The sequence below is a fragment of the Sparassis crispa genome, assembly GCF_003851025.1.
Source record: "Sparassis crispa DNA, contig_000002F, whole genome shotgun sequence".
NCBI lineage: Eukaryota > Fungi > Basidiomycota > Agaricomycetes > Polyporales > Sparassidaceae > Sparassis > Sparassis crispa.
This window is the reverse complement of record NW_020939749.1, coordinates 2,667,966-2,693,814: the sequence shown is the minus strand read 5'-3', so window position 1 is coordinate 2,693,814 and position 25,849 is coordinate 2,667,966. Positions and strand designations below refer to the sequence as shown.

Below are 25,849 nucleotides of genomic sequence, written 5' to 3'. Positions count from 1 at the left end.
AGTAGTGGTAGTAGTGTACAGACATTAATGTCAATCGTGGGCTGGAGGTGTCATATCGCTTGGCAAGGCTTGGAATATTGATCTGGATGGTACCTTGGGGTTGCGGTGAATGCCGCGGCGGGAAGTCATGCGGTCACGATAGCCCGCGAGTCCAGCGTTGCTTTCTCCGACCAACATCGTCGACCGGCCTGTTGTCGCCTTCCAACTCGAGGTCAACGCCTCAATTCACGTCTGTCCTTCCGCTCTCGACAGCCCAAGACCATCTTCAACTTCTCAACAGTACCTTGGCCTTGCTTCATCCTCGATTGCAGCTACATAACCAACACCGCTCGCTGCAGTCTCCGTTAAATTTGTGCATATCCCCTTTCACACATTCTCTACTGTATATCTTCACAGCTGTGCGCCTGTTAAGGCCGTCTCTGTCTCCTAGTGTTAGGTATGGCGACCGCATTGCAGCTTCCACCCCCTGATACCGGACTCGCCTTCAACGAGGTCGTCACAACGGGACTAGCCGCTCATGACTATCCGAACGCGCTTAATTTCGCAGATTTCGACCTCAAGGATAATCGCTATCCGTCACTCGGTACTTCCTGCAGAGTCACGCAGTACGTCAATTCGCCAGGAAGGTATTCCAACTCTGCGGTGGACCCAGTCGCCTTGAGCCCGAGGCATCGGAGCTGGATCGACCGTCCCGTGCCCAACAGCTCTGCAGGTGTGTGGGTGCCCGAGAAGCTCATGGAGCAGCAGCAGCAGCGACAGGCCGAACAAAGTGCTCCTCTGCAGGGGCCATTGCCAGCCACGAACCAGCAGCCGCAGCCGCCTATGCCAAGACCCGAAGACACGTTATCACGTCCCATGCAAGGGAGCCCCTCGCGCCTCGCTGAGCGTTTCAGCCGCGACGAAGAGCTGCAGCGCATTCCCTCGAAGGGCAGTGACAGCCCCCAGGAGATGGGCCAGCGCACCTCGAGTCGCCGGCCGTCACAAGACCAGTACGGCTCGTTTGTCCCGTCCTCGCCGCGCCATCCGTCGTTGCCAGTCGCGGGCTTCGGCGCAGGTCCCAGCTCTTCGCCCATCGTCCCTGTTTCTGCTGGACCATCTTATAACCCGGCGAACATGCAAATCCCCATTTCCCCAAAACCTCGCGCGTATGCGCAACATCCGACTTATATCACGCCCACACCCGGTGCGAATGTGTATGCTCCTCCACAGGTGCCGAAGGAGGAGGTATGTGTTGAGTGTGCGATGCGTGACCAGGACATGGCCGATGTCGACGTCGCCAGTCCTGGCGCTTGGGAACGGGACAGCGACGTGTTGTACGATGAGTTGATCCGCCGGGAGCAAGAGGATGAAGCAGCGGGGACCCCTCCGTCGGAACATCCGAACCGACCTCGAGCTCGTGGAGGGCGATTGACTGAGGAGAGTCTTCACCTCTGGCTCAGCTTGGTCAGCATTCGTTGCATCTTCAAACAACTTCATGTCTCATTCATCTCTGATACTAGAACCCCAAAGAACCTTCGTCAAGACAGCAAACATTGGATCAGTACGTGAGGTCCCAGCGCACGCTACTCGAAGCGGAAGTGCTCGCGCATGCTCGTGCAATGCGGGAGTCTCGTCAGTTGGACGATAAAGTGCGGGATGCGTGCTCGCAGCTACGGCGGTCAGCGTACGACCTCAACGTCAATCCAAAGCACGCAGAGGATGCAAGCGTCAAGGCTTCTCGCTCCTCTTCCATGCCAGGTGGTGCTGTGATTGCGCACACCCACGGCCACAGCCGTGATGTGACATTACTTGAAAATGGAATGATTGTCGAGCATGTTGACGTGCGCAAGGAAGAGAAGGAAGAGCGCGAGCGCAGGCGGAAGGAGGAGCGTCTCGAGAGGAGCCGTGTCAGGAAGTCGTCCCGCGGTTCTGCTATCGACGTCACATCCGTCTACTCCATGCCTATACCCAACCAACTGCCTAAGACGGACAGCGGATTCTTCTCGGGAGCCAGGGCGAGCGAGTCGCGGTATTCGCAGTCGTTCTCGCCGCGGCCTAGCAGCGTACTGACAACGGGCAATGAACGCCCATTAACATCATTGCGAGCGACCTCGCAAGCCTCGTTCTCCGATATACAGAGCATCGGGTCGACATCGTCGCCTAGGCGATCCCGTTTCTTCGGCTTCAAAAATCTTACATCGGGATTCAGAAGCCAGGACAGCCTTGCGCCGTCAGGTAGCATGGTTGACATGCAGTATGTATTGTTGCTACCTCAGGGTGACATAGGCACTGATCGTCCTTCAGTATCGCGCTGTCTCGGGAGCAACACTTCTTCGAGGCGCATCCAGAGTTGGAGCAAGAGTTTGGCAGCAATGCGCCAACTGTCCGTTTAGCCGATGCACCACAGCAACCTGGCGTATTCTCTGAAGTCATAGATGCCCCTTCGAGCGCGGTGCCGAAGAAGAAGATTGGTCTGAAGAAAATCTGGAAAATTGTCACTGGCTCTAAGAACAGCGGTCGTACAATTAGTCGCGCAAAATCACGGTCACTTGATAGAGCTGAAGATGATTTGCCTTTGGCACCTCCCCCTCCACTGTCATATCTGGTAGACCGTGAGCAGCGTCTCTCATCTAGACGACACGTTTCCACCCCATCTCTTCCCTCCTCCGCATCACCTAACGCAATGTCGCCGTACGCTCCTTCTCCACCAACAGCGCCATCTAGCCTCGTTCCTTCGCCGTCGTCGTCGCGTCAGCCTATTACTGAGAAGGAGAACTTGAGCGATGGTCGCAAGGACAGCGGGAACTATGAGACAGACCATGACCACATTCCGTCTGCTGATGTGAACTCCCCGGAACAGGATCCGCGCGGGCGGACAACGCACAGCTCCTCGAAGACCTTATCGAGTTATACAGGGCCTATCACACCAGTGACGCCCCAGTCAAATAGGCCTCAATCGGTTGCGATTCGCCGCGACAAGTCTCTGCCTCCATTGCCGGGAGAGTCCTCGATCGAGTTCCCCAATCATCCCATGCCAGATGCTCGGCCGCAGACTATGTATACTTACGACCCTCTTATGTCTTCCTACGGAAAGGCTACTTCGCCCCAGTTACTCCCACCGCAAGCTCCATTCCGCTCCGTCGATACTCGGCGACAGTCGTTTGGTGGTATGGCATCTCAGCCACATCCCGCCGTTCGCACTCTTCCCGCAAAAGCGGCCTATATGCGAGGCCCATTGAATGTGCCGCCGTTCCTCGCTGAGGAACGATATGGCGAATTCGGTGTCTCGCATCTCTCACTGAACCAGTGGAACAACGGGAAAGGCCACTTACGCCCGGTGCAGCCACAGGCGAAACCCAAGCAGCGGCGCAGCCGGTTCGGCCTCGCATCTCTGTTCGGCAGGAAGTCGCAGGATGCAGAGAGCAAGGATCTGGCTGGCGTCGACGCTTCGCTCCAGCCAATAATTACCCACAGGACATCGGCGTCGGGCGAACATTCTGCTGGCTATGGTGGCCCTGGCTCAGCGCACAGCAGTACGGCTATGCGGATGTCTGTCACGTCACGGAAGAATATCGCAGAGCTCGTCGACCAAGACAACGAGTTCGTCGCGTATCGGTACCCTTCGACCGACCAACGCTTCGACCTGCGGTAGACATTCGTCGGCCGTTCATCATAACGCAGTAGATCTCATGCATACACATAACGATATGGCTCTTCCACAGCGCCGTAAAATCCATGTTGTCGTGTACTTCGCGACTCATCGCACCTCCACGCGTGCGGCGTCTCTGCACGTTCACGTTCTTTCCCCGTGTTTTGGATTTCTATTGTCGCATCTCGGATCGTCTTCCGTCCCCTGCTCATACATATTGAGGACTGCGCTCTCTCCATGTCCATGTCTTGGTCTTGCATTAGTGATAATTTAAACGGACTGTACCCTATAATTCAGATGCTCATTGTACACTCACTGCTTGCACACTGCATCGCTGCCCATAGGCCGTAAGATACAACCCTTACCCAATTCTCAATAATCATCGGCTCTCTATTCGTTCTCTGTACTGATGTATATTGCGTCTGGTTTGGAGAGTCGACTGTCGGCGAGTCTTCGGCAGAGGTTCACGTGATGAAGACGCGTCGCGTCTCTGTGAATGTGGTGACCTTCTGTCGTCTCGTCCAGGTCAACGCAAGTACTTATAGTGAGCCCTTGTCGTCATCCTTTGGCCATCCGCTCAACCCTTCCTCTCTACACCCGAAGCTTTATCATCGAAAGCCACACTGAAATGGTTAGTTACTCTTTCTGGCATGATGCAGACCTAACTTTTTCTCTCAGGCTCCTCGTGGACTCTCCGCCGAAGAAAAGCGCGTCAAATTGCTCGAGATCTTCCATGAGACCGTGAATACTATTGGTTACCAAGTTGGTTGAATGATGGGGGCTGAAATTTACGTTCCAGAAAGATTTCTTCCAGGTTTGATCGCCTTTCCCGTTAGATGGTATTCTCGGAGCCTCTAGACTTACGTTTATGGGATATCCACAGCTAAAAGAATTAGAGAAGCTGGGACCAAAGATGAAGGGAATCGGTACGTTTTTAATTGTCTTTGCATCGTCTGCTGGGCATGCAGTGGTAAAACAAGTGTTTTATAATATACTTCAATTTTGCATGCGTTTGTAGTATCACAGTCGGTCAAGGAAGTGTTGCAAGGCCTCGTCGATGACGGCCTCGTGCAAGCAGAGAAGATTGGCTCATCAAACTGTGCGTTACTATTCATCCCTCTGCTAATATTATGGACGAAGTGCTCAGTTGTATGCGCATATATGCAGTCTTTTGGAGCTTTCCGTCTCAGAGAGGAGCCATGGTTCGTATTTTTCAATGTCACCGTGCTCTCTTGATCACACGAACCTCACTTGTCTTTGTCAACAGATGCAAAACCGTTTGAATACCGTCAAGGAGAGTCAAGCTGCGCAACGTGCCCAACTCGCTGAAATACGCGCAGCGATTGAGGCTGAGAAGGCTGCAAGGCCTGACAGTGTCCGTCTCTTCTCATTATTCTCTGATGTAGTGAAGTGCGCTCCGATTGTGAGGATTACTGATATCATATGCGTGCGCAGGCCGAGCGCAACGCAGCACTGACGAAGCTCGCCGTAGCTAATAACGAGCTTGCAGCTCTGGAGAGTGAACTCGCAGCATATGGGGCATGCGATCCCGCGAAGGTAGAAGAAAAGAAGCGAGCGGTGACGCTTGCGAAGGAAGCCGCAGTGCGCTGGACCGGTGAGAGGCGCTTTGGTGCACGTAATCGTGCGATGCTGACGTGCTTTAACGGAGACAACTACATTCTGCTCCTCTCGTACTTCACGCGTCAAAGCTGCGTGGAACCTGCTGAAATCAAGAAATATCTCGGCGTGGACGATGAATACGAGGATATCTGCTAGTCGAGGACTCTGCTCTGCTCTGGGACTGTACTTCTCTCTGTGCTGTGCTGTCTTCTTCTGTATTCTTGGGACTTGGCTTCGGCTGTAGCTGTATTGATCGCGTAGCAAAATCGAGGGAATCGCGATGCGTTACTTGTGACTTAAGCACGTGAGCGACGCGTCGCGTTGGTACGGGAAGTCAAGAGTCGATGACTGTAACCTCTCTTTAGCTACCTCAGAAACATATTCAGGCAAGTGTTACGTTACTTGTGAGGAAATGGCTTCTCAACTTTTTGCAGATTTCTTGCTGTCCAACTGTCAGCAATCTTCCCAAAAGTCCCCATTCCTGGAACGAGAGGAAGTTCTGGAAGTGAGCATGTATTGACATGTTGTGTTTTTTTAAAGGTTATCTCAGACCGGTTTCAGCTCATGCTGCACACTTATTCCACCAAGTCTTGCTAACTAATCAGCCTTAATTCTACATAAGGCTATTCACTGGCTGGCTCTACTGTGTTGGAGCCATAGATATCATCTACATCCATGCTGAAGACATTCATAAGTGCACTGCAGGGCACTATATCCGTATTGCTCACTCTGCTCACTGGATATGCCTCTGCCCACCAAGGCCTCTGCAACAGGAGTAGGGTCACACAAATCTGAGGCTTTCACAGACTAAGATTTGACTGCATTTGATGGTATAATTTCTTGGCATGATCACTTTGGTGACTGTAACCAGACTTATCCTGACTTTACCTGACTACGGTGCCAAAATTTTGAAACTCGTTGACTGCAGCCCGACAATACCAGACTTCACTTGACTTCCCATTTTTATAAGTGCTCACCGTGGATGCTCATCTGTCACTGCACCAACTTGTACGTGAAGCTGCTTTGTGATGGGGATTTTTTAATACTACATGCTGCAAAATCTCAATCACAAACAGCTCCCTCTTGGCACTCTGGCAGACGGCATCCTTCCGAGTCTGAGTTTCCCGCCGTCGAACGGTTCGTGTCGCCCGTTATGCATCGAGTGCGGAATGCGCGGAAGGACACAGCTGTTGGTTCATGGGCACGTTATCCTGAAAGCTATCAGGCTTCAGGCAATTCGTAGGATGTGCTTTGGCTTACTTCATGTACGTGCCTGCCCGTGATCTCCCAGCAACTCAGCTTGTATGGTCGCATTTTGCAAGTGCTCCCCTGCACGATGAAACCTGGGTATCAGTGCGACCTGGTTCGCTCACAGGTGATTTGACTCCCGAAAAGGGCCGGCATGTAAAGAAGCTCAGTGTATAGATCCACCATAGAAAAGATGGGAATTGGAAATTTCTATGGTACCATTGAGTAACCGCCGGCGTCCGTCGAGAAGAACGGGCACTTCAGAAGTATATAGTAGCAAGTCTATTCAGATTTTCGGACGCGTGAAAAATATACCAAGGCACACATACAAGGAGTTCTACAAGTACACTCGCGGGCCTCGTCTTTCACACACAGCACGAAGTCTCTGCGGATCCTGTGCGGCAAGTAGGCCAGTCTTCTAATCATCTGATGGGAAGGAGAGTTCCCGCAAGTCTTGCAGGGTGAAGACGCGGGAGCGGAAGGTGTGATAGCCTAACTCAAAGATGCAAGCATTCAGGCCTCAGGCACGGGAAAAGAGAACACGAAACTCGCGTAGTATTGAGAGACCGAGCATGATTGTTGACAAACCACGAGCTGCTGTGAGGCTCTGTGAGGGCCTGTGTGGAGATAACGGGCATCCAGCGACGCGCACCCGAAGCGCGTCTGACCCCCAGTGGACTTCGTCCGTAGGAATGGGGTGCTTGGGCCTGATTCGAGCATTGCCAAAAGTCTATCCGCACCGATGGTTGGGTGCATGGTCATAACTGAAGCTAAAGTGACTGTACTTAGTGCCAGGGCACACGCCGCGCAGATACAGTAACAAAGAGCCTCGCACACGTGAGATGCCATAGCCAGTCGTCGGTCCCTTTCCGGGGAAACGCAAGCTTGGGGATTCGAGGCCGAACATAACACTTGGCACGAGGACGGTGTTCGTAGGTGAGGAGAGAGTTACGTATCACGGAACAAATCTTGGGCGGGAAAAAGAGGGCTGGGGTGGTTGCGGCTCCCCGGGCATGGAGTATTTAAGGCGTCGAAGGAGAAACGGGGAAGAGGAACATCAGGTGAGCAGAGATGCGAGGCTCGCATTGGATGGAAGCGAGATCGCCTCGCGGCATTCGAGTGCTCGTTGAGGCCAACAGTAGCATGACAGTTTGCACTAAGAACTGAATACAGTCAATGTCTAGCACAGTGTGCAGAGAATACGAGACGACAACGAAGGAGAACGTTGATCAGCGTCGGGCAGAGGAACCAGACGGAATGGCGCCCTAGAGTAGAAAGTTCCCACGGGTGGTAGCGATGAAATAAGACAGCGACGGAAGTCCCCTGTGCGGCGAGTGAGCCGTCCACAATGTCTCTGTCGCCCACAACGTCGACCGACTACGACCACCCGCAAGGAAAGCGTCGCAGGACGTCTTTCGCCAGCACCATCACCCACGCCCAGGACATCGCCTCGCCGCCCCAGCTGCCCGCAGGCCAACCGCTCACACCCGCCGGCCACATCCCCAAGCGCGGCGCCCGCGCATGCACCGCCTGCAGGAAGGGCAAGAACAGGTGTGAAGGAGAGGTTCGTCCCTTCCTACTGCCCCTTCCAGCACCCGCTTATATCCCCCCGCGCCGCTGTCCATGGCCCGTCCTTCTCCGCCCGGCCCGGCTTAGGCTCCATGTCGTCGATGCCAATTGAGCGGCACCCTTTGCGTCTTTGAGAAACCAGAGAAGAAAAATGTACAGCCTATGTCAGGCCCCAGCATCGAGTGAGCTCCCTCTTCTTCCTGCCATCACTCACCGACGCCCATTTTTTAACCCTCATCAGACGTCTTTCCCGCTTGGAGGGACAGTACCTCGTGAGCGCCCTGTATCTCATACATCCTCGTTTCTCCCCACTCAATCCAGTCTTCTGAATAGGTCATGCAGAGTCAAATGATTGGCATGCAATCCTCCCTCGACCGCATCCTCTCTGCAATCCAGACCCAAAACCAGGCAACCCAAGCCATAGTTCAGTCCGTGTACGCCAACGGTGGCGGCCCGCCCCCAGCACCGCCGATCCGAAATGGCGTCGACATGTACAGCTCCTCCGGCCCTGCTGAGAGCTCCTCTCGCTCCGGGCGGGCCTTCCCCCCGCTTCCCGGCTTTGCCCCTCCCGTAAGGCACCACTCTATCCTGCGTGCTCTTCCATGTCTCACAGGGCATGACAGCCTCACAAGTATGCGACTTACGGCATCGTGCCCAGCACTGCGCCGTCGTCCGATGACGAGTCAGAGGACACGCTACCGCGGTCCACTTTGAATGCACCCATCGAGGCGCTCCAGGGCCTTGCCAACGCCGCCGCCGAAGCAGCGGCTGCCCCCTCGACGTCGCCCCCCAGGTGAGCTCGTTGACGTGCGCCAAGCCCCTCCTCTCACATGACGCTCTCTAGGGTGAAGAAGCGCAAGAGGGCCGAGCCCACCCCACGCAACGCGTTTCCTCATGTCGTCGAGAAGGTCAGTCACACGAGATCTCCCTCGGTCGATTGCTTCTTGACACCGTCCGCAGGGACTCGTCTCCGATACCGAGGCCCGAGAGCTCTATCACATGTGCGTGTTTGTCTCGAGCTTCGTTTCAGGTCGGTGCGGAGCGCTGAGGGCGACCCGTATATTCACCCAGATTTTTCTCCGGATGCCACTTCTTCATACCGGTGTTCGACCCGAGTTATGACACCTACGAAGCGCTCATGGAGCGCACGCCGTGGACGTTTGACGCGATCCTGGCCATTGCGAGCAAGATCAGGAGCGGGACGGGCCCGCTGAGTCCGACGTTCTACAAGTGCCTCGAGGAGGCGCAGGGCATTGCGCGCTCCACGCTCTTCGGGCCCGTGGTGCGGAAAGAAGCCGTCCAGGGTGAGTCCCTCTGCGCAAGAGAGCGTTGTAACCTGAATTGCTCCTGTGCGTCGCAGGAATGCTGCTGCTGGCCGCATGGAGCACGAACGGCTGGCTGCCTAGCGGGCATGCCATGCGCATGGCGCTCGACCTTGGGCTGCACCGCGCGCTGGAGAAGCTCGCGGACGAGGGCAGTAAGAAGCGCACGGAGGAGGAGGAGCGTAACCTCGGTAAGCAGCCGGTAATTCCTTCCCGCCGTTCGCGTACTCACACGATCGGGACAGTGGTGTCCGCGCGCATCTGGCTCTGTCTGTACTGGTTCGACCACCAGTGCGTCCGTAGTTTACTTTGACACGTCCTTGTCGCTGATGTGGTCCGGCAGGATGAGCCTGGGTACAGGACGGCCGATCGTGCTCCGCGACGAGAGCTCCATCAAGCATTGTCGCATCCTGCTCTCCCATCCCATGGCTTCGCCCACCGACGTGCGCTTGATATCCCAGGTTGAGCTCATCATGCAGAAAAGTCCGTCCGGTGCATATGTTCTCCTGGGCAGAGCTGATCACTTGGGGATCGACAGCCCAAATTTACGAGACGCTGTCTCCGCTGAACGGCCAAGTGAACCATAACACACTTGCCTTCATCCGGCGCGCGAATATTGCGCTGGACAAGTGGTGGTCCGATTGCGATGATTTGCATCGTGTGTCCTCGTTTCCCAATGTGCTTTATGCCTCGTGATCTTTGACGTGTGTCTAGGTCAAACCATGGACGAAGAGGCGCTGCCGCGCAAGATCCTCGCGGGCGAGCTGCATTACGCCAAGCTGTGGCTCGTCTGTGTCGCCCTGCGTGGTGTGTCGTGGGACAAGATGCCCTTCGAGCAGCGTGAGCTGGCATTCCAGGCCAAAGACGCCGCCTCGAATTGCCTCTCGAATTTGCTCAATTCGCCTACGTACAGGTAGGTGTTTATACCGCTATCGCCGTCCTTCCGTTCTCTGAGACGCCGTGCAGAGCTGCTCTCAGGTATGCGGTGCATGACAGCTTGGTTACAGCTGCTTTCTCTGGTCTGTTCTTGCTCAAGATGGCGAACCTGTTCCCTGCGGAGCTGGACCTCGGGGCCATCAGTGTGCAAGTGGAACAGCTCGCTCAGCTACTCTCGGAGGTTGCAGCAGAGAGGTATGCCATTTCTCTTGTGGGTGATAATGGCGCTACGTTTCTAAGATTCTTTTTTCGCACTAGATATGCGCTCACTCTTCGCATCATGCTCGCCAGCTTGCGCAGGAAGGTCGGGATGACGCCGCTCCCAGGCGGGCCCGACGCGCTCATGGCGCCACCGCCGCTGCCGCCGTACCTCGACCCGTCCATCGTGTCGCCGCCGCCGTTCACGATGGAGGAGCTCGGGCTCGGCGCGCTGCCGGGGCCTGGCGGCGGCAATGCGTTCAGCCCGTCCGCGATCCCGCTGTGGCTGCAAGAACAGGTTAGCTTTGTCTGGACTTCGTGCGCGGGCCGGCTGTGCTCATCACCCAACCCCGCGCGGGGGCGCGGTTCACAGAGCTTGACCGATCTCGGGCTCCCCGTGAACGGATCCGATGGTATCTTCCTACAGATGGGTCACCCGAACGGGTGGATGGGCGACTTCCCGCCCATGCCGGAGGCGTGGTGATGGACCGCCGTGCGACGGACGGGGATCAGCTGGCAGAGCTTGGTTGGTGGATCGTTGTATGTATCTCTCTTGATCGTTTGATCTGCTGGTCTTCGCTTGGAATTATCTCCTCATCGTTCGGGTATAAGTCCTGCAGGATGTTCCTTTTGCTACGGTATACGAGTAATACCGAATATGTTGTGTTTCTCTCAAACATCATTTAGCGTGTCAGCATCACTTTCGCGTACATTCGACTCGCCGCGCAGGGTTTTCCCCCCGTCGGGCGCGCAAGTAAAATTCTGCTCGGCTAAGCTTTTTCTGCTGGATTGCATGTTAGGCCAGTATCTACGACATATCATCTCTACACACGCGGAATCATGGGAACATGGAGCTCGTCTCGTAGCGGTTGTTCTTCATGCAATGCAAAACATGGCGTGCCATGCATACGGGATACATGCTCGGCCGGGGCCCATATGGCGGCGGCCGGCTGGGGTATGATGCTCCTCCCTTCTACTCCTCGTCGCCGCTCTCTTCTTCTTGCTCCTGCAAGAACTGGGGACGAATTTCAGCACGCGTGCAGAGGAGACGGTGGCGGAGGAGGGGACGTTACCTTCACGAGCGGCTGTGTCGCCTGCAGGAAATGCTGCTTTCCCTGGGCCTTCGCGCCCTTCTGGTGCCAGTATATGATAGCTTGGTCGGAGATACAATCCTTGTTATACAAAACCTGCCCGCGTAGCACGTCAGCCGGTCATCACACAAAGCAGCACAGCGCGGGGGCACGCGACGCGACGCGCCTTCAAAACCTGGGGAAACGCCTTAATGATACGTGTGTCTTCGTACGAGTACACTTGCACGGTGTTGATCAGCGCCACTTCCGTCTTGGCGCCGTTGCAGAACGGCTCGATGATGTCCGCGAAGCCCTGCAATGGAAACGGGGGGGCGTGAGCGCGGCAGCAGAGATGGGGAAGTCAAAGAGGGAGCGGTGGCGCACCGAGATTTCGCGCAGCGCGAGTGCCTCATTCTGGTCCTGGCGCGCGCTCCACTCGATGGAGGAGATGAGGCCCTGCCAGATGCACTGTATGAGCTCCGTCTCGGGGAGCGGCTGCTCCTCCTGCCTGCTCTTGATCGCCGCGACGATCTGCACCACCAGCAACGCATACACACACGCACGTCAGCACTCGTGGCAGAACACAGAAGGGGAGGGGAGGGGACGTGCGGACCTCGCGGTGCGGGAGGTCCCGCTGGAGCATCTCCTGGAGCGCCTTGATGACGCCGTCCTTGAGGGACGCGAACTGGCGCTTGGTCCACCAGTCGGCAACCTGTGGGAGGCCCGCGCGGCGGAAGTGCTCCTCGAGCACGCGGTCCTCGCGCCGGTTCGGCGGGAAGAACGCGAGGAGGTCGCGGATCCCGCCGCGCTTGAGTGCGCCCGCGAGGTGGTCGATGGACTGCTCCGCGAGGCACGCGCGGAAGATCAGCGTGATCACCGTCACCGACAGGTCTGCGCGCGACCCCGGGGGCGGCGGGTCAGTTTGGGTCGGGCGGGGTAGGGGAGGGGGTGGGGCGCACCGTTTTTCACGAGGTGGTCCTTCGTGAGACTCTGCAGGCAGCTGGCGCTGGCGAGACCCTGGGAGATGAGGAGCCCGATGGCGATAGCGAGCTTCTCGCGCTGGGGCTCCGTCCAGCGGTTGATGTACTGGAGAATCGTCGGAAGGGACGACTCCTCGAGGGGGCGTTGGAGGTACTTGTACCTGCGGCCACTATGCATCAGCACGCAGCCACCATACCGCGCCGAGACTCGAATCGCGGCGGGGAGCACGCACCTCCTGACGAGCTTGTTGACAACCTCGACGTGGAGCTTCAGGTCCGCAAAATCGGCAGGCTCCTTCGCGGCGACGATGGAGAAGGCCGCGGGGGGCACTTCCTCCTCGACGTAGGAGCCGCCGGGCTGGAGAAGCCCGCCGGCGAGGAGGATCTCGAAGAGCGCATCGGCATATTTGAGGAACTCGAGCGTGGAGCCGGCCTGGACGAGTTTGTTCGTGAGCCCGTCGAAGTCGTCTGCGGGCACAGTCTCGAGGTGTTTGTAGAGCTGGTCGCGGAAAACTGGCGGGCACGGTCAGCTGGACGCAGAGGGCGGCGGTGGGGGACGCTGCGTACCTGCGGGCTCGTGCTTTGCATGGGCCTTGACTGCGCCCTTTCGTGCTCTGATTCTGACCCCCTGCAACGAAGGCTTGGGCGCAGCTGATTGCTGAGACATCCACAGGTGAACCCGAGATCGATGTGGAACAGGTCAACAACGCGACCTCCCACATCCTGCGACTCGGTCCCTGCCGGTCGCGATCATCGTATCTCTCATTTTTCCATCTCTTCGCCTCATACAATCGCATTCAGATAATGTAGGCTCGGGCTCTTGGCTACGATTACAATTAGCTACAGTGTCCGGTGTACGTGCATGCGGAACGACAGAACTGCGACCCAGAGAGAGCGAGAAATCGACGACACAGCGGAGAGCGGGCGCGTGAGCGCAACACCAGAGGTATATACGTATACTGTGCACTCATATTACTATCGTAGTGCAGCGGAACAAGAACTGACACGAATCCCTGCATATCCGTCAGCATAGCCCTGCTCTTCGAAGAGCGAACCGACGTACTAAGAGAGAGAGAGAAAAAGAATCACTGGGACGCAGACGTGCTTTCGGGCGGATTCCTGAATCGCACGACCAGCACGGTCATATTGTCTGTCGAGTAATTCTTGTATGCATGCTCCAACAGCTCCTCTGCCGCCTTCTTCGGCTCCAGCAGTGTGCGGACCAGATCCACAGCCGCCTGGTCTTCGACCACGTCCCAAAGCTGCGAAGGAATCAGCACACGACCACATCACAGAAAACAGACAGCCGGCGCACCCCATCACACGCCAGGATCAAGAACTCGTCCTCCTCGCTCAACTCCGTCTCGGTCGTGTAGGGCGCGCCGACGACGAACTCCTTCATCGAGGAGTCGCCGAGGCTGCGCGTGACCGCGAGCACGCCGTTCACGCGGCCGCTCATGACGAAGCCGCCGGCGTCCATGATGCGTTTCGCCTCCTGCTTGTCCGAGCCCTTGTGGTCGTACGTGAGGCGCACGGCTTTGCCCGCGCGGCAGAGCACGCCGCGCGCGTCGCCCGCGTTCGCGCAATAGAGCACGCGGCGGATGGGCGCGGACACGGATGGCGTATAGGCGTTGGAGTTGGCGCTGGCGTTGGCGTCGTCGTCGTACTGCGACGCACGGCGCCCGCCGACGTCGCCGAGGGACCTGAGGGCGTTCTTGAAGCGGCTCCTGCCGCTTTTCTTGGAGTCCGAGGGGCTGACGCGTCCCGTCCCGTCGTCCTCGTCGTCCTCTGGGGGAACGAGAGGGTCGAATCCTGGGGGGAGGAAGGACTGGGTGCCGTCGGGGCTCTCGAGGCGGAGGAAGGCGGTGACGACGGTGCACCCGGAGTGCATCTTGCCGTCGGAGGCCTCGGACATTTTGGAGAGGCTACTGTCGGCTTCGTGGAAGCACTGGTTGAGCACGTCGGGAATATTCGCTGTGGGGTCCTTCCTGAGGACGTTCAAGAGGCACTAGGAGCGGGGGTAGGTGTGGAGCTGTGGCGGAGAAAAAGCGGGACACGCACCTGAGCGAAGTTATGACCACACCACTCTGCGGCCTGCTTTCCTGCGTGGCCGTCAAAGATGGCGAAGAAACCCTGACCGCGGACGCCGGCAAAGGGGGCGACGATGGAGTGTGCGTCCTCCATGGTGCGGCGGGGGCCCTTAGAGTCGATGACAGCGCATTTGAAGGAAAGAGCTGGTGGCAAGGAGAGGTCGGAGAGGATGGAGAGACGGCTTATGGATTTGAAAAGCATGAGGAGGGTGAGGACGGGGTAAAAGAGGAAGAAAAGAAACTGACTTGTCGGGGGACGCTGCAGTGGCCGCGACATGGCACGGCAGTCAGCGGCACGTGGCGGGCGAGGTCAAGGACACGCACCGGGATCGCTGGAGGCAGCCACAGGAGACATCGTTTGATGGGAGAGATATATAGCAGAGGAGAGAGAGATGGAGTCGAGTGCAGAGGCGTACGGTATAGATACAAGCACCGTCCGTCGGCGGGACAACTGCCCCGCGTCATGGCACGTGCCCCACACCCACAATAGCAACCGAAAGTACAACGCCGCCACCGTGACCTGTCCCATAATATTTTATGTGGAGAAAATATACCGCTTTCGGCACCGACGCGCTTGTGTGACGTCACGCTCCTGCAGTGCTCCTGCCCGTTCGATCGCGTGTCGCCAACTTCGATTCCTCGATGGACAGCATGAGCCGCTCGTCCTCCCTTCTGCCTCCACCACTCCCTCGAGTACTCTCTCTTCATGTCCTGGAACACGAACAAAACATCGAATAGCCCCGACCACAGGTACCAGCCAGTCTATCAGCCAGGTCCCACTCCCAATTACGCAGAGACTTCCTACGCGCCCCCGCCACAGCCTCCGTACGATCAAACCTACGGTGGAGGCGGATATGGAGACCAGAAGTCGCCTTTCGAGGGCGACCGCTTTAAGCCAAGGCCGAGGATCAATGACCCCATATTCCTCATATTTTTCATCCTCCAGGCGAGTCTCCTTCAATTCGCTTTTGTGTCATCGCTCTAAGGGACATGTTTAGTTCGCTGGGTTCACGGTTCTGTCTGCCATCGTCATCAAGCAGTGGATAAAGAATCGCGGCCTCGGCGGAGGCATAGGCAGCGGAGACACCGGCAACGCCGTCACCCTCAACTAGTGCGCATCGACCCGCCGTGCAGAGCATTGACATCTCCCTGATCCTCTTTATTCAGCCATACCGTTATTCTGTTACTTCTCGTCACCGCTGCTGGGCTTGTGCTCGCGACCTTCTACCTCGCCCTCACCCGCTACTTCACCAGGATGATCATGCACATCACCCTCATTCTCTCCATCCTCCTCAATATGTACGTCTCCGTTAATCGACTGAATTGCCCGCAAATAACTCTCGTCCCCAGCGGCATATGCATCTACTACTGGATCACAAAGTACTATTGTCAGTCTCCAGCATTTTCCATCTGCGCCTTAGTATTCACTTTCTCGGTTAGCCGGCGCGATTATATTCACGATTATCGCCGTACTATCCATCTTATCGTACTTCGGCTTCCGCTCGCGCATACCCATGTCTGCGCTCCTGCTCCAAGTAGTCATGGACGTCTCCAAGCACCACTGGAGCACGTACGTCGTGGCGTACGTCTCGCTCATCTTGCAAGCCGCTCTAAGCGTGTATGTGGAGCGTAGAACTTCACATAGTGAGACTCGCTGACGTGTGTGCAGATGGTACACGTTTACTGTCATCGGAACGTAAGTTGCCGCTTCGCTGTTGCCCACCCTTCTCTGACCCACCGCTCGTTTCGGCTCCAGCTATGCAAAGTGGACTCCTGGAAGCCCGTGTAATTTCTTTCCTGCGTCATGATGAATCCAGTTCGCTGAATCCGTGCTGGGAATAGCATGTAGCTCCTCCTGCTCGTCTAGCAAGGTCGCGGGCCTGATCTTCTATGAGACCTTTTCCTACCTCTGGACGTCGCAGGTCTTCGCCAACGTTGCGCTCGCCACACTCGCAGGCGGTCCCTACGGCGGTAAGCCGCGTGCCCACATCCCCGTATCTTCTGCAAGGATCTCTCACTCATGTGTTGGCGATCTCAGCGTGGTACTACTTCGGGCCCCGCGAGCAAGGCCTTATGGTGCGCACCTCTTCTATTCCATTCGAATCACCGCGTTCTCAATACCCTAATCCCTGTGATTCTTCCGGTTCTGACAAGCGTAGCCCAAGCACCCTGCGCTCTCTGCGTTCGGCCGCGCCTCGACGCTCTCGCTCGGGTCCATCGCGTTCGGCTCGCTCATTGTCACCCTCCTCGACCTGCTCCGCCTCATCCTCAATGCCGTGCGCAATAACGCGAACTCGCAAGGACATCGTGAGTCCCCGCTCGGATGCTAGACTGCTAGAATATGTAAGTCTGTCGGACTGACGGCGAGTGCAGCGGTGGAGGTCATCCTGGCGCTCTGCGCGGAGTGCTTCATTGGGTGCATCGAGTGGGCGGTGCGGTACTTCAACAGGTGCGGTTTTTCCTGTGCTTTGTTCTAATTTCGTGGAACGGTGAATGAACGTCTCGTGTGGCGGCAGATATGCGTACATCGAGATCGGTGGGTCTCGCTCTTCGCTATTTACTACGCCGTTAACGTCCGGCCGACGCTGGCGTTCTGGTTGACAGCGCTGTATGGCAAGCCGTACATCCAGGCCGCGAAGGATACGTGGCGTCTCTTCAAGGATCGCGGGATCGACGCGCTGGTCAATGACTCGCTCGTCGGGATGAGTACGCGCGCATCCTCTTAGCGCCAGGCACCAAATCTGACTACACATGATCGTCAGCGCTGACCTGGGGCGCGTACGCGATCGGCCTGCTGTGCTCGCTCTTCGGGTACCTCTACTTGCGTTGTGCGTGCCCTCACCACCACTCCTCCTCTATGGATTCGTGGGTGGCTGAACCGATCGTATGCTGTAGATACTCACCCGTCGTATAACGCCGACGGGCAGTACACTGCACCCGTTATGCTCTTCGCGTTTCTCATCGGGCTGCAGTTGAGTGCGTCGCGTCCTGGTGTCGCGGTTGCATGCTGCCGCTGAGTTGACAGTGCCTAACATAGTGCTGACATTGGGTGCTGCGATCGAGGCGGGCGTGTCGACGATGTGAGCTGCCGTAAACACGCTCTTTTGTTCGACGGCGCTGATATGCGTGTATCTCGCGGTTACAGATTTGTCGGGCTGGCCGAGGACCCACAGGTGCTTGCGATGCGTGCACCGGAGCTGTTCGGGGTAGGTCTTTCTTCTCCTCGTGTATCGTGACGTCGTGATGGAGGGGGTGCTGACCTCGATATCAGTTTATTGCGGCGAAGTACCCGCAGGTCACCCAGGGCGTGCCGCGGGTGTGACGATGCGCTTCGTTTGGGTATGCTCAATTGTGGGTGCCTGCGGCGGACCGTATGTCATGCGTTGTTCGCTGCTCGATAACGGCTTTCGTTGTTTTCTTGGTGACGTTAGATGTCTTTTACGACTGTATGGTATATGGTATACTCGTGGTGGATTTCAGCAAGGCGCCAACGCGGGACTCACCGACGATGTCAGCCCTGGGTGTGTACGGGTCCCAATGGCCGCGCGTTTTCCTTGGCTCTCCTCCGGAAGCCTGAGCGGACCATCGTTTCTCGCTGTAAACTACCCAAGTTTGACGCGTATTTATAGTTCTGCGTACCCGCTCAAGTAGTTTTCGATCTATCTGCTGACGAGTACTACGCGTACGCGAGGCACCGAGGTTGAGTTTGAGCTAGAGGGGCCTTGGTGGCCTCTCACTGATGAAATATTGCAAGTGCGGCGTGGATTCTCGCGCCTCGTGTCGCGCCCACGTGATGCATACACAGCAGCAAACAGGCGCCGCGTGCGCCAAATTCGGCGGCGAAACGCATCTGCTTGCGGTAACTAGGTCGTCAGCGAAACAAAGGAGAGAGATCGCGAACATGTCCGCCACTCCAACGACGACCACCCTCACCACTACCATCATCACCACCACGACCAACACACCCACACAGGCCCTCCCGAACGCTAGTAAAGGCAAGATGGCCGCCGTCGCCGCTGCGGGCAGGAAGCGTAAGCTCACGCTGATGAACGGAGGTGCAGACGGCTGATACTGATGCGTTCGCTGCGATACTCACGTGTACTATTTCAGAGGAGCTGGATCTGCAGCAAGTCAATGCGATCGCGCCCGTGCGGCCCGAGGTACGTCGTGAACGGCCCCTGGTCTGATACGCGCCGCCTCGTCTCATTCCCGCGACGCGTCGTGCGCATGTAGGTCGTGGAGGCGATGAAGTTGCGCATCATCGAGGTGGGCCTTGTAGTGCGTGAGGTTCTGCGCGTGCTGATCCTGCGTACCCAGCTCGAAGACCAGCTCGCTGCGAAGTCCCCTGCGAAGCGCGCGCGGACGATAGCGGCCGCGGATGTTACCATGGAGCTCGAGGCGGGTCCCTCTACCACGCCCGCTTCCCTAACTAAGGCGGACGAGAAGAAGCGCAAGATCCACCTCAAGAAGATCTTCGACCGGTGCGTGCCCTCTCCCTTACCCCCAAAGTACGGTGGCTGCGCATGGCTGATGGTGGCGTTGCAGGCTGAAGAAGGAGTGCAAAGCGGTCTCGTGCAAGTTCCAGGGCGCGCCGAAGACGATCAAGATCGAGGAGGTGTTCGAAGTCGACGAGTTCAACGCGATCTTCGCAGGCAAGGGCAGGCTCATCCAGCCCACGCCGGAGAACAAGCCGAAGAGCACCGTGACCATCATGGACTTCGTACGTGCCCTCGCACATCTCGCTTTCGCGTCACTCTCTCACACATGTGTATACTTGCTGGTGCGCTTGCAGAACACCGCCCAGGTACAGGTGCTGTTCGGGGACGAGCTCAAGGCGCTCAAGGGTAACCGCTGGAGCCGCGGCGGCGTCCCCGTGCGCACGTTCGGCGCCGGATTTGGCGGGCTCGGCTCGAGCTTCAGCAAGTCCGTCAAGCAGGGCCCGTGCGACGTCGAGATCCTCAGGCTCGACGTGAATTACTCCAAGAACGGCATGAAGTGCACGCTCAAGTTCGATGTCGGCGATGTCGGCGACGGTAGCGGGTACGACAGCGACGAGTGGTACTAGTGGCGTATCGGAGTGCTTAGATATGAGACCCTGCTCTTGCTGTTGTTGGGTGCTCTTGGTCTCTTGTTTTCTTAAGCTGAAGTATGTTCGTAATTGTCGGATAATTGTTACGGTAGGCCATCTGTTGATATTCGAAAGGTACAGTCCTTTGTAGATAATTAGCTATGCTCCTCATATGATCATCCCTCTCAGAGTCAGAGCTAGACCACGTTAAGGTTCAGTATGATACAATGTTGCTTTGTTCACCACTATCTGCTACGTAGGGAGGCATTCGTTACATCGCACTAATGATACAGTTCTCTGAGAGCGGGAAACCACATTGTCCCAATCACCTGTCCGTAAGTATCGAACACATTCATATAACTAGCTATCATCGACAGCCCCGAAATATATAGCACCTCACGCCCCACCGCACATCCTGCCCGATCCTCTTCCCCTCCACGCGCATCCCGCATATGACAGAGACACTGAGGAGGAACATCCCGAGCGCACCCGCCGCCATCGCATGTACTCCGCTCAGGATCTCTCCTCCCATCCTACCGCATAGCAGCGACGAGCCCAGAGGGCCCGCCAACGCACCTACGAGCGTGTAAGATACTAACACCAGGAGCGAGCGCCACAGACCCAGCTGTCCCGACGTCTCTGCCTCCTCCGCCAGGTCCGCCTCCAAGTCGGTAGTGTGAGGTTTTGCAGATCTGTTCAGAGTTGCGGCTTCCTCGTCCGGTTGGCGAAGCAACTGCCGCTGCGCATGTGCGACGCATCCGAGAATGAAGACTATTAACGACATTGGGATGGCGACCACGGCGCCACCGACAGCACCGGCGGCGATCGTACGCCCGACGTCCACTGCGTATGCTGCATTCAGCGGCCAAGCGACGTGCAGCACGACGTGCCCCAGCGTGAGCCCGAGGCACACTTGGAAAGCGCAAGATGCTGCGGACACCAGTAGATGGGCAAGCCAAATCACCAGAAGGAAGAACAATATGGGCAGACGCCTGAGGAAACTGAGGTTGACGTCAGAAACACCGCGGTGAGTAGCATTAATGCTGCTGGGGGGTGTGCTGGGAACGTTGGTATGCGCTTCGACACGCGGCAAGCTCGATGTCTTCTGACATGGCAAACGGGGCAGGCTGGGCGTTGTGCCCACCAGGGGCGGCACAAAGCGTATTTCATCCTCTGGAATGGGCTGAGGGAACCCTTGAGTGGTATACAGTGGCGAAGCTATGGTAGGCCCGCGGAAAGGCTGACGCAGGACAAACGGTGGAGAAGGAATAAGAGGCGACGGAGGGAGTTCCATGGGTGCTGGTCTGGGCGGAGGAGGCGGAGAGGATGGTGGTGTAGAAGGACTGTCAGGTCGCACATGATGCTGGGAGGGGTGATCATCCGACTCGACGGGGCTTTCGACCAGCTGGTCCTGTTCGAGGATGACCGTAGGCTGCTTGTCGAACGTTACGCGCAAAAGGCCGCCCAGGCGTTCAGACGGTGCTAGACAAGGACTGTCAGATGTGACGAAAATACGATGTGATGATGCACATACCTATGTTGTGTTGTGGGATAGCAGTGTTGTTCTGTGTCGGAGCAATCATCATGGACTAAGATGCACGAACCGTTGGGCATGCAGAGGAAGACACATCCCAGACGGTTCCTATATATTTCTCCAGCAGAAAGCTTGTCAAACAAGAAACAAGGAGTTCTGTCCGATTGTAACCAGGGTAGCCGACAGACATTGATGAACCTGATTTACAGCCTGAGAATCTGGATTTAGGCACGGTGAATTACTCACCATTGACATCTAAAAGTTGTTGTAGCTCTGAATACAACAGACGAAATGTACTTGGAAAGTTGAAACTCGTTGTACAATCACACGGCTTTGTGGGTGCCTGTGGGTGCTAGCGTCTTTCTACCTGTTTTAGTATGTTGTCTCGGGCGCTTACCGCCGGCAGAATCCACGCGGGCGAACAGGCTTCGCGATAGATTGGAAGAAGCGCCAACGACGGCGCGATAACGGGCTAAATACAAAGACAAGGCCAGAGTAGAACAATAGCCACGAACTATATTCCACCGATTTCGAACGGCTCTTAGCTATATTGTGCATCGGAAAGGTACCTTCGTGCTCGTGACTTGAACTTACATAACTCCGTAGCCTTACCGAAGGATAGGTTCACAACAGTTCCCCATGGGAGGAAAGAGAGAGGAATCAGTCACACTGCACTGTGCGACGCTGGCCACTTTCAAGACGCAGTAGGAGTACGCTACAAAGAATGATGATAACAAGACATGGTCATAATGTTTGGGTGGGGATTGAGTCAAGTGATTATGAAGTCGGGTCGATCATGCAATATTAGACCGGCAAGCGGCGATACGTACGAGTCCGTACCTTCTCGGGACAAATGAATCATCGGATGAGAAGACTGTGCGTAACAGCGAGTGCGCACACAGACGCGCACGCGATGAAGCCTAGAGCGTAGCCCGAAGGTCCATTCTCCACGCTCATGGACCAAAGCTGGAGAAACCGGTCAGCTAAATGGCATGCATACGTCGGAATAGACGTACAGTCCCGCCAAGAATGGGTCCAATGAAACGTGCAAGGCTGACTATGCTCTGCGCGACGCCATTGGCGTAGCCGACCATGTGAGGCGGGGACACTGGTAACGCATCAGAGTAAAAATACACGTGAACAAAGAGACGGCATACTGTAGTTCAGCAGGACGGCAACAGAAGTGAATGTGAAGGTGGCCCCACAATAACGTATAGCTCTACATGAAACATTGGTAAATATCACTGTAGACACTGCATTCATCCACCTACGTGCTGAGTGCGAGTGCTGCGAATATGAATTTTTTTTTGCTAAATGAGCGACGGTGTTGCCCAGCGGAGCAAACAAACAGCCTACCAGACATCAGAACTGGATCTGCGTCGCCGGTTGGGCCGGCCATCGGACGGTATAGAACGACAGAAAGGTATGAGGGTATGAAGAGCAGAGAGCCAATGCGGAAAACGGCTAGATGCGAGAAGCGACCTCTAGGAGGACTGAGACCAATGGTTGGTCAGTTAAAACACGATGCCACTTCTAGTGGAACCCACCCGATATTCCTATGCGAGAATCATGGGTACCACATGACTTCAGACATCACAATGCACTCACGGGTATAAGTAAAACTGATAGGCAATCTGCGCCAGACACATCAATGCGACTGGTTGTCAATTGTACTTGGTCAGTGCACAGAGTTCATGGACATCGAGCACTCAACTAAGCTGCGAGAAGTGGCCCGCATCCAGGTTCAGACCGCCCAATGGGTATTTGCTGTGAACGCACAAATTCATTCGTCAAACAAGGCAAAGTGAAAGCGAAACTAAAAAAGACTCACGAAACAAGATAGAGATAGAACACCTGGTCATGAGTGGTTGTATGCAGCGCAAGTAAGCCATATTGGATGATCACGAGCACAGGCAACTGCGATAACAGCGACGGTTCCTTCGGTTCCTCCGCGACGTTTTCGACACGCTGGGACTCCAATATTGGAGGCAATGGTGCGAGAGGTTCATCCATCGGTGGGAGTGGCTGTTGCACTTCAAGCACTGCGGGAGGTGGACGCACACCGGCATGCGCAAATATTGATGCAGCACCGGGAAGTCGACGTGATGCAAGATCGGTGGCGGAAGGAAGTAGGGAGTATGTCGATGAGCGGCGTCGGATGGCTGGAAAACGGCTTTTGGAGCGAGAAAGCGAACCACGCGTCCTAGGATACCGACCATCATACATCTGCTTCATTTGAGGGTTCGAGACAGGCAAAGACCGCGTCCTGTAGAAGCGGTTGCTGCGGTTGGCAGGAACGGAAGGGATCGTTCCAGACACATCACCACCATTCCCTCCGACAATCTGCACGAGTTCCTCCGGACCCTCATCGTCCTCATCGTCGTCCGTGTCCGTGTCGACTTCTGACTGTGACTCGAAAGCATCCTCACCGTCGACACTCATCGCAGCGGCAACCCACAAGTCTGCAAGATTGTTGACCGCGTTTTCGTTCGCCATGACCAACCGATGTGTGAAGCTGCGTTCGCTTCTGGCATCCATGGAGGACTGCACGCCCTCTACGTCGCGTCGGCGGCTGAACAATATGGCCCTGCTTAATCTGCGCGTCGAGCTGCTGCCAGGCCTCGACCTATAGGTGCCACTATACTCGTACGCCAACCCACTGGTCTGCGGGAGTGGTTGATACCTGCTTATCCTTGATGGAGTCGATAACACTGATGCTGGTTCGTTTTGAAATAGTAAAGGTGACGTTGGGCGCTCCTGCATGTCGGAAATATGTCTGGGAAAGTACCCAGAGGGCCTCCCTCGGAGCGAAATCCGGAAAGAACCACGGACAGAGCCATAATGAGCATGGCGTGATGGGCCATCGAGAAGGGACGTGGCCGAAGTCACTTCTCTTTCCTCGATGCTCGCAGTCTTCTCTAGAGATACCAGGTTGGCTCTTTCACGAGGCCCACCATCTGGTCCAAGGAAGAGGCACATGATAGAACCTAGCATGTCCATTAGGAGGCCACACATCCAAATGCAGCACGACACGACTTGCCTGTGAAGGTCACTGACGCCGCGACACCGCAGGGAAGTAGGTACGGATATTTGACGAACAGCGGTATCCGCCCGAAAACTGACGGCCATTTTGCAGCAGGAGATTCGACTGCGTAGAAATTCAGATCAATGGCAGTCGTGCGGTAGAAAACCTCACGCACATATTCCTCCGATGACGGCTCCAGCAACACCACCCATACCCCAACAAAAGCTGTGACGGATATGAGCAACGCGCATTTACCATCATACATGTGGTACTAACCCCAGAATGGCATAGGCTCTTCCTTCATTGCTCTGGTCCGTAATAGTCGTGACGCAGCCTCGCGCAACACCGATTGCACCGGCGAAGACACCCTGCATCAGGCGTATTGCCATCGCCTGTTGCAAGGACGAGGATATACCAAACAGAAAACAGGTAACGGCAGTGCCGAAAAGCGATATGAATAAGACGAATCGCTGCCCATACCTAGCCGCTATTGTCACCTGTACTGCGACATGAGAAGACACCTATTGGATTGAGCAGACACGTACCCAAAGCAAGGAGGTCAAGAACTGTGTCAGAAAAAAAGTTGACACTGAGGATGAAATGAGTGCTAGGGAACAACCTGCTATGAGGGAAAACATACCTAAAATTCCGGTCGAATATCCAGTGCGGGATTCGTCAGAGAATTGGTTGAAACCTGAAAAAATGTTGAGTCTAAGTCTCGGAAGACATTTTACTCACAAAGAAATGCGCACCTTGGACCATGAAGAGAATCCAGGGCGCAGAAACGTTCGCCGACAGGAATTCACCCAACATAGTCTGTCGAACCATGTTAAGCTATGTCCTGACATCGAGTTTGGCAAAGTGCATCACGCATACAATCGACAAGACAAGCATTGAAAGGACGGGTAAAGGAGCAGCATACTCTTCACCCGGCTGTTGCAGCGCACTTGGAATAGGCGGTTGGGCCGGTGTGGAAGGAGGTGGCGTGCAGACTTCCTCGTCCAGCATCTCCCTCCATCGTCCAACAAGACTTGAGTTTTTTCGGATGGTATTAGCGAACAAAACGCGTCCGGGTCGACGCTCAGCATCCAGATCTTGATGTGGGCCTCCTACCACTGGGAGAAGGCTCGCGTCCACGCCCGACGCGTCATCACGCATCCCAAGTGGTTGTCCGGCCGTTATTGAGACGTTTTCCGGTAGACCGTTACTCATTGCGCAGGGAGAAGAAAACGGGCGGGGAACGTGCACTGGCGGGATACGAGGAGAGACCTCATCTCTGCCACGAGAAAGGATTAGACTTATAAGTCTCACTGGATTGGAAAGAGAGCGTATTGCGAGTGGTGGTAGATACTGCAGACGATAGCATCGCAAGGTCCGAGCAGGAGGGCGGATACATCGAAGACGGCTGTCTGGCGCTGTCAGTGTCACCGAGGTTGACCAATGGCAAATACACCATCTGCTGACGTAAGCACGGGGTTTATGCTGGACGCGACTACTTTGTAAAGGCCGCATGCTGAGCAAGTGCTGGGCTCCATTCTTCCGACACCACCACCAACCGACC

General features: G+C 56.0%; 9 protein-coding genes across 9 annotated transcripts; 5 read left to right on the top strand and 4 right to left on the bottom strand.

The window, feature by feature from the left end:
* Positions 1-438: 438 nt before the first annotated feature.
* SCP_0309110 (hypothetical protein) lies at positions 439-3,631 on the top strand (the record flags this gene model as incomplete). Its single annotated transcript, XM_027756296.1, has 3 exons — positions 439-1,443; positions 1,500-2,233; positions 2,284-3,631. The coding sequence occupies 3 exons, from the start codon at positions 439-441 to the stop codon at positions 3,629-3,631; spliced, it is 3,087 nt and encodes a 1,028-aa protein (XP_027612097.1).
* Positions 3,632-4,256: 625 nt separating this feature from the next.
* Positions 4,257-5,404, top strand: SCP_0309100 (Meiotic coiled-coil protein; the record flags this gene model as incomplete). Its single annotated transcript, XM_027756295.1, has 7 exons — positions 4,257-4,259; positions 4,307-4,390; positions 4,512-4,554; positions 4,647-4,727; positions 4,796-4,830; positions 4,896-5,033; positions 5,084-5,404. The coding sequence occupies 7 exons, from the start codon at positions 4,257-4,259 to the stop codon at positions 5,402-5,404; spliced, it is 705 nt and encodes a 234-aa protein (XP_027612096.1).
* Positions 5,405-7,844: 2,440 nt separating this feature from the next.
* Positions 7,845-11,005, top strand: SCP_0309090 (hypothetical protein; the record flags this gene model as incomplete). The annotated part of the gene is made up of 16 exons (XM_027756294.1): positions 7,845-8,060; positions 8,153-8,247; positions 8,307-8,337; positions 8,399-8,635; positions 8,689-8,858; positions 8,910-8,973; positions 9,026-9,066; positions 9,137-9,369; positions 9,426-9,578; positions 9,633-9,678; positions 9,731-9,870; positions 9,926-10,045; positions 10,102-10,300; positions 10,354-10,518; positions 10,582-10,819; positions 10,895-11,005. The coding sequence occupies 16 exons, from the start codon at positions 7,845-7,847 to the stop codon at positions 11,003-11,005; spliced, it is 2,259 nt and encodes a 752-aa protein (XP_027612095.1).
* Positions 11,006-11,494: 489 nt separating this feature from the next.
* SCP_0309080 (eukaryotic translation initiation factor 5C) lies at positions 11,495-13,238 on the bottom strand (the record flags this gene model as incomplete). Its single annotated transcript, XM_027756293.1, has 8 exons — positions 11,495-11,536; positions 11,595-11,708; positions 11,779-11,904; positions 11,976-12,122; positions 12,205-12,482; positions 12,551-12,732; positions 12,805-13,084; positions 13,139-13,238. The coding sequence occupies 8 exons, from the start codon at positions 13,236-13,238 to the stop codon at positions 11,495-11,497; spliced, it is 1,269 nt and encodes a 422-aa protein (XP_027612094.1).
* A 418-nt stretch (positions 13,239-13,656) lies between these two features.
* On the bottom strand, positions 13,657-15,016 carry SCP_0309070 (predicted protein; the record flags this gene model as incomplete). Its single annotated transcript, XM_027756292.1, has 5 exons — positions 13,657-13,833; positions 13,887-14,579; positions 14,633-14,843; positions 14,908-14,920; positions 14,986-15,016. The coding sequence occupies 5 exons, from the start codon at positions 15,014-15,016 to the stop codon at positions 13,657-13,659; spliced, it is 1,125 nt and encodes a 374-aa protein (XP_027612093.1).
* A 351-nt stretch (positions 15,017-15,367) lies between these two features.
* Positions 15,368-17,983, top strand: SCP_0309060 (Protein PNS1; the record flags this gene model as incomplete). Its single annotated transcript, XM_027756291.1, has 18 exons — positions 15,368-15,607; positions 15,660-15,772; positions 15,829-15,960; positions 16,012-16,049; positions 16,102-16,279; positions 16,331-16,357; positions 16,418-16,446; positions 16,504-16,632; positions 16,700-16,737; positions 16,821-16,968; positions 17,035-17,110; positions 17,178-17,197; positions 17,266-17,367; positions 17,424-17,489; positions 17,557-17,637; positions 17,699-17,741; positions 17,807-17,867; positions 17,933-17,983. 18 exons carry the CDS (start codon positions 15,368-15,370, stop codon positions 17,981-17,983), a joined length of 1,572 nt encoding a protein of 523 aa, XP_027612092.1.
* A 579-nt stretch (positions 17,984-18,562) lies between these two features.
* Positions 18,563-19,726, top strand: SCP_0309050 (hypothetical protein; the record flags this gene model as incomplete). Its single annotated transcript, XM_027756290.1, has 6 exons — positions 18,563-18,716; positions 18,772-18,821; positions 18,895-18,927; positions 18,979-19,142; positions 19,207-19,381; positions 19,454-19,726. 6 exons carry the CDS (start codon positions 18,563-18,565, stop codon positions 19,724-19,726), a joined length of 849 nt encoding a protein of 282 aa, XP_027612091.1.
* Positions 19,727-20,096: 370 nt separating this feature from the next.
* On the bottom strand, positions 20,097-21,315 carry SCP_0309040 (hypothetical protein; the record flags this gene model as incomplete). The annotated part of the gene is made up of 2 exons (XM_027756289.1): positions 20,097-21,211; positions 21,264-21,315. The coding sequence occupies 2 exons, from the start codon at positions 21,313-21,315 to the stop codon at positions 20,097-20,099; spliced, it is 1,167 nt and encodes a 388-aa protein (XP_027612090.1).
* Positions 21,316-22,121: 806 nt separating this feature from the next.
* SCP_0309030 (major facilitator superfamily MFS-1) lies at positions 22,122-25,500 on the bottom strand (the record flags this gene model as incomplete). The annotated part of the gene is made up of 16 exons (XM_027756288.1): positions 22,122-22,229; positions 22,280-22,371; positions 22,421-22,482; positions 22,535-22,550; positions 22,620-22,756; positions 22,811-22,819; positions 22,872-22,920; positions 22,978-23,030; positions 23,095-24,250; positions 24,304-24,411; positions 24,464-24,513; positions 24,565-24,785; positions 24,834-24,877; positions 24,929-24,982; positions 25,041-25,104; positions 25,165-25,500. 16 exons carry the CDS (start codon positions 25,498-25,500, stop codon positions 22,122-22,124), a joined length of 2,559 nt encoding a protein of 852 aa, XP_027612089.1.
* Between the last annotated feature and the right edge of the window lie 349 nt (positions 25,501-25,849).